The sequence below is a fragment of the Sinocyclocheilus rhinocerous genome, unplaced genomic scaffold, assembly GCF_001515625.1.
Source record: "Sinocyclocheilus rhinocerous isolate Xijiao unplaced genomic scaffold, SAMN03320098_v1.1 scaffold990, whole genome shotgun sequence".
Classification (NCBI taxonomy): Eukaryota; Metazoa; Chordata; class Actinopteri; order Cypriniformes; family Cyprinidae; genus Sinocyclocheilus; species Sinocyclocheilus rhinocerous.
Genome location: NW_015652301.1, coordinates 82,153 through 89,018, shown reverse-complemented (window position 1 = coordinate 89,018; position 6,866 = coordinate 82,153). Strand labels below are relative to the sequence as shown.

Below are 6,866 nucleotides of genomic sequence, written 5' to 3'. Positions count from 1 at the left end.
GTCTATATATATTATATATATATATATATATATATATAAAAAAAATTCTTGCCCCCCCCCACAATGTTAATTTTATTTTGCTTATAGTTTATCCGTCATATATAATAGGTCTCACTAGAAATAAAATAGATATTGTATCCTCAATTATTTATTTTTTTTGCTGTTTCAGGAGCAAAGTGTGAGGCGAACACGTTTGACGGCGAGCGCTGTCTGTACGGAGCGCTGAGCGACCCCATCCGCCGCCTACTCAAAGAGTACAAGCGCATCACGGCGAAAGCCATGCAGAGAGACTATTACGACCAGTTCCTGCAGACGTGAGGACCACAAACACACACAAACACAAACCACGGTCACTTTCACAAGCTCACTGATTGGTGCTTTTCCTTCTTGTAGGCTTTTGGAGCAGGGAAGCTACAGCGATGTGACGTTTATGGTGCACGGTGAGATGTTCAAGGCCCACCGCTGTATCTTGAGTGCCCGATCTGAATACTTCGCCCACATGCTGGAGACCAAGTGGAAGGGGAAGAGTGCGATTACCCTCAAACATCCACTGGTAGGTGCTGTTTCACTACACAAAAATCACTTTCACTGTACTGATTCCCAGTCAGGTTAGGACCAGAGCGTCCCAAATGAAGGGAAGCCTGTTTCTGCCACAGAATTTAAAAATAAAGAACCGGTAATTGTGTGTTTATTTCAAAATCCTGCCTTTGTTTTGACTTTTTTTCCTCAGAATTGTGAGATATAAACACATACTTGTGAGATATATTCTTTCTTTGAATTTTGAGTTTACATCTCACAGTTCTGTGTTTTTGTTTCTGCCATGGAATAAAAAAATAAAAAAGGTAACTGTGACTTTTTATCTCACAATTCTGACTTTTTCTTCTCTGAATTCTGAGTTTACATTTCGCAATTTAATTTTTTTGTTTCCACCACGAAATGAAAAATAAAACCGTAATTGTAACTTAACTCTCAATTGTAATTTTTTTTTCATGAGCACGAATGCGAGTTTACATCTCACAGTTCAGACTTTTTTCTTAGAATTGTGAGTTTATATCTTATATAAGATTAGTGCTGTCAAAATTAACGCGCTGACGCATGCAATTAATTTTTTCAGATTAATGCCTTAAAACAATTTAACGCAATTAACACAGGAAAAAATGTGATTACCGTATTGGCCCGAATATAAGACGACCCTGATTATAAGACGACCCCCCCTTTTTCCAGATGTACCTTTTGGAAAAAGGCTTTTTAAAAAACAAATCTTGTTTTTTCTCAGTAAAACACATTTTGTCTTCAATCAGGCTAACGTGACCGTCACGACTCATGCAGCTGTAAGGTTTTTTTCTTTTGTTTTTACTCGCGATCTTTACAACACACATTACATTACGTATTTCATGGCACACTCGTTTTATGCGTATGTGGCGCCACCTAGTGTTGTGGGTGTATTATTGACATGTCAAAGTCTAGACCCTGAATATAAGACGACCGCGTTTTTTCAGATGTATTTCCAAGAAAAAAATATCGTCTTATATTCGGGACAATACGGTAATTAGTTATTTTTTTTAAATCAATCAACGGCACTATATGAGATATAAACTCAGAAAAGTCTCAATTACATTTTGTATTTTTTTATTCTGTGGTGTAAACGGGCTTCAATACAAAGTATATTATGTCAAAGGAGCATACTTTTTCATACTTTCATAGAAGTATAAAAATTGGGAATAGTAAGTTCTGCCACCTTTTTATCATTTCTGATTAAACTTAAAAATTAAATGTCACATTTACATTTATTCATGTAGCAGACGCTTTTACCCAAAGCGATTCATTATAAAGAGGTAAATAAACACAAGAAGTGCTCATAATACAAAGTTTTGTTTAGAATAGTACTAGTTCAAGCTAGAACATGGAGGGATTAATGAAAAATGAAAGCATAGATTTTTTTTTATGTTCATCATATTTCATCCTTTTACTTCAGCATGCTTCAAACTCTCATGATCCTAATGTGTCAATTATAATTTCCTTTTTCAGGTCAATCCTGCTGCATTTGGTGCAATCATGCAGTATTTCTACACTGGTGAGCATCAGACCGAGACCAAGAGTTTGTAGGTGGTGTTAGTAATCTGGTGCCAGACAGTATTATTCTTCACCGTGTGTGCTGTCTTTTTCCAGGTCGTTTGGATATAGATGTGAATTACGTGGAGGACTGCAAGCGTTTGGCCAAACAGTGCAAGATCAGCGAGCTGATTGAGGAGCTGGAAGTGAAGTGCAAACAGGTTTATGAGTTTGGTGAGGAGCCGGTCTAGTTTCTACAACAGTGTCGTGAAGCTCATTTGAAACTCATAATCTAAAGTTGTTAATGTACAGTCAAGCTGTCATTTTGAAAAGTAATTAGCTTTGGTACAAGGTATTAACAAATAGTAGATAACTGCTTTAAAGAAAAATTACTGTTTAAAAGATTTTTTTTACTGTTTTTGAAAGAAGTATCTTCTGCTCACCAAGGCTGCATTTATTTGATCAAAATACAGTAAAAACAGAATATAAAAAATCTTGTGTGATATAACTTGTTTGTTTGTTTGCTGGTTTTTATTGTATTTGTTATACTTGTATTTTTTAAATTGTTTTTGCCATGAAAATAGCCTTTGATGCTGACATGGCATTAAATAAATATATATACTATACTACTATACTATACAGTAAAAACAGTAATACTGTGAATTATTATTACAATTTAAAATAACGGTTTTCTATTTAAATATATTGTTCAAATGTAATTTATTGCGGTGATCAAAGCTGAATTTTCAGCATCATTACGCCAGTCTTCAGTGTCACATGATCCTTCAGAAATCATTCTAATATGCTGATTTGTTGCTCAAGAAACATTTCTGATTATTATCAATGTTGAAAACAGTTGATATATTTGTGCAAACCTTGATACTTTTGTTAGGATTCTTTGATGAATAGAAAGTTCAAAAGAACAGCATTTATTTTAAATAGAAATTTTTTGTAACATTATAAATGTCTTTACTGTCACTTTTGATCAATTTAATTAAGTAAATACATCTTTGATGAATAAAAGTAATAATTTACTTTGAACATCTTTCACTTTTGGACAGTATTTATGGATATCTTTTTCATTTATTTATTTATGGGAGGTAATATTTTTCTGATTAATACTGCTATGCAACTTGTATGATTTATTCAAGAAATTAGTTTAGTATTTGCACAAAATATTGTTTAATATTACGTCATGAAACCTCATCCATTAAGTAATGTTAATATATCGAATCTTACTTAAAATGAATAAAAAACAATGTGATGATAGCAGTAATTTAAAAAAATTACTACAGAAAATCCTCAGCAGTATTTATTTTGTAAGTTATTTATTTTTTCTACAAGAAGACCGTAATTTCAGGATTTTGGGTAAGCTATTTAGTGATAAGTTGGTGAATCAGTTTCACTGCAGTGAACCTTCTGAACAAATGGATTCATAATAACACATCTTGACATCTCAACTCTCTTTTTCTCTCTGTCAGTGTCTAATAAGCCTGGGACGTGTGTGAAGGTGTTGACTCTGGATCCTCATGACTTTCAGCTGCAGGATGGAATGGCTCTGCTGGCTGACAGCGCACTTCCTGCCGAGCTGCGGGTGAGAGGATGCACACTGAACACCTATAACCTTTTATCACTAGGATGAAAATTCATACTTGAAGGGTCGGTGGCTGATTGCATTTTTTATAATTATGGGATGTGCGGCTGCCAAGCACCTGGTGGTTAAATTAGTAATATTCAAAATTTCAGTTTCTACTACCCTGTTGAAGCTGGAGACTTTTCACGTGTCAAATTTCACATGAGGCTCGCTCTCCTCATGGGGACCAAATGTTTGTTTGTTTGCTGGTTTTTATTGTATTTGTTATACTTGTATTTTTTAAATTGTTTTTGCCATGAAAATAGCCTTTGATGCTGACATGGCATTAAATAAATATATATACTATACTACTATACTATACAGTAAAAACAGTAATACTGTGAATTATTATTACAATTTAAAATAACGGTTTTCTATTTAAATATATTGTTCAAATGTAATTTATTGCGGTGATCAAAGCTGAATTTTCAGCATCATTACGCCAGTCTTCAGTGTCACATGATCCTTCAGAAATATTCTGAATATGCTGATTTGCTGCTCAAGAAACATTTCTGATTATTATCAATGTTGAAAACAGTTGATATATTTGTGCAAACCTTGATACTTTTGTTAGGATTCTTTGATGAATAGAAAGTTCAAAAGAACAGCATTTATTTGAAATAGAAATTTTTTGTAACATTATAAATGTCTTTACTGTCACTTTTGATCAATTTAATTAAGTAAATACATCTTTGATGAATAAAAGTAATAATTTACTTTGAACATCTTTCACTTTTGGACAGTATTTATGGATATCTTTTTCATTTATTTATTTATGGGAGGTAATATTTTTCTGATTAATACTGCTATGCAACTTGTATGATTTATTCAAGAAATTAGTTTAGTATTTGCACAAAATATTGTTTAATATTACGTCATGAAACCTCATCCATTAAGTAATGTTAATATATCGAATCTTACTTAAAATGAATAAAAAACAATGTGATGATAGCAGTAATTTAAAAAAATTACTACAGAAAATCCTCAGCAGTATTTATTTTGTAAGTTATTTATTTTTTCTACAAGAAGACCGTAATTTCAGGATTTTGGGTAAGCTATTTAGTGATAAGTTGGTGAATCAGTTTCACTGCAGTGAACCTTCTGAACAAATGGATTCATAATAACACATCTTGACATCTCAACTCTCTTTTTCTCTCTGTCAGTGTCTAATAAGCCTGGGACGTGTGTGAAGGTGTTGACTCTGGATCCTCATGACTTTCAGCTGCAGGATGGAATGGCTCTGCTGGCTGACAGCGCACTTCCTGCCGAGCTGCGGGTGAGAGGATGCACACTGAACACCTATAACCTTTTATCACTAGGATGAAAATTCATACTTGAAGGGTCGGTGGCTGATTGCATTTTTTATAATTATGGGATGTGCGGCTGCCAAGCACCTGGTGGTTAAATTAGTAATATTCAAAATTTCAGTTTCTACTACCCTGTTGAAGCTGGAGACTTTTCACGTGTCAAATTTCACATGAGGCTCGCTCTCCTCATGGGGACCAAATTTGCCTCGAGGACCAATAATTCTATCATGAAAATGTTTTTTAGTATTTAAAATATTTGGGTCAATAAAACTCGGGTCAAAAATTTTCTCATGATTTGCACATCCAATGGAAATTAGATTTCTTATTGTTTTTGGACATTGTTTTTAAAAGCTTGCAAAATTTGCAAGATTTTTTTCCGAAAGAACTTAATATTTTTATTCTGCAAGGGTGCATTAAATTGGTCAAAAGTGACAGTAAAGACATTTAGAATGTTACAAAAGAATCCTATTTCAAATAAATGCTGCTCTTTTCAACTTTCTATTCATCAAAGAACCCTGAAAACAAATGCATCACGGTTTCCATAAAAAATATGAAGCAGCACAACTGTTTTCAACAATGATAATAATAAGAAATGTTTCTTAGGTATTACAACAATTTCTGAGGGATCACGTGACACTGAAGACGATGCTGAAAATTCAGCTTTGCGTCACAGGAATTAATTATATTTTAAAACATATTCAAATAGAAAACTGTTATTGTAATAATATTTCTCATTATTACTGTACTGATTTAAACAGTTGCTGTTTGATCTTTAGGTTGGATACGGTCAGCTTCCTTTCGATCTAACTGATAGTTTTCCGAGTTATCCTGACATCTGCTTCCGGGTGGAGGGCTATGACTTCCTGTGTCATAAGGTCAGTGTTTAACACCGCTCATCATAATCCCCGAGTGTTGTAAGTGGGATGACATTAGTGGCATCCCAAATGCAAATGAAGACATCAATCTAATATCTGTCTCTTTGGCTATATTTTTAATTACTTTGAATCAATTATTAGAATGACAGTTGTGCTTAATCATACATTTGTGGCTTTATTAAAAAGGGCATTTGTGCAGATTAAATGTGTTTGTGTTTATGTGCGCAGGCGTTTTTCTGTGGCCGCAGTGATTATTTTAAGGCGCTGTTGGAGGATCATTTCAGCGAGGGTGAAACTCTGCAGGCTCATCCCAGTATTCCTGTCATCACCCTTCATGATGTGTCTCACGATTTGTTTACAAGAATCCTTTACTACATCTACAGCGATAACACTCAGGTACACACAAACACGCTTACATGTGCAATAAACACTACATACAAGCTCTACAAATCAAGTAGAGGAATGTTAGACATGAAAGATGCTAAACTGAAGGCTGTAGTTCTGGCATAAAACAAACTGACATTTATAATTGTAATTGTTAACTAAAATGAAAATGGTTAAAATTTCAGTAATTGAAATAAAGCAAAAATAAAATGAAATTAAATTTTAAAAAAGTACTAAAAAGACTAAAAATAACAATGAAATAAAAATCTAAATAGAAATATAAAAACTAAGAAATTACAATAGCACATAACAAAATTGAAAATACAAAAATAAAAACAGTCAACATATTAATAAATTAATTGGCAAAGCAGAAATAAAATAATATTTTTATATGATTAGAGCACACTTTATAAGGGTATATTCTGTACTTGTTATTATTTTTTATTATAAAAAATATTTTATTATTAAAAAATGTATTATTTTTTTTATATTTTTTTTATCCCGGAAAACTGTTTCTTTCAGCTTAAAAGGTTAGTTCACCCAAAAATTAAAATTCTGTCATTAATTACTCACCCTCATGTCGTTTCAAACCCGTAAGACCTTCGTTCATCTTCG

General features: G+C 33.0%; 1 protein-coding gene across 1 annotated transcript in view; it reads left to right on the top strand.

Annotated features, from left to right (window-relative positions):
• LOC107714567 (ankyrin repeat and BTB/POZ domain-containing protein 1) overlaps positions 1 to 6,866 on the top strand; it is a 14,205-nt gene that overhangs the window by 4,346 nt on the left and 2,993 nt on the right. The window contains exons 4-10 of the mRNA XM_016520439.1: positions 170 to 314; positions 394 to 553; positions 2,029 to 2,074; positions 2,170 to 2,286; positions 3,534 to 3,646; positions 5,769 to 5,867; positions 6,096 to 6,263. Of these exons, the coding sequence (XP_016375925.1) occupies positions 170 to 314; positions 394 to 553; positions 2,029 to 2,074; positions 2,170 to 2,286; positions 3,534 to 3,646; positions 5,769 to 5,867; positions 6,096 to 6,263 (848 nt within the window). The remainder of the gene's footprint in view (positions 1 to 169; positions 315 to 393; positions 554 to 2,028; positions 2,075 to 2,169; positions 2,287 to 3,533; positions 3,647 to 5,768; positions 5,868 to 6,095; positions 6,264 to 6,866) is intronic.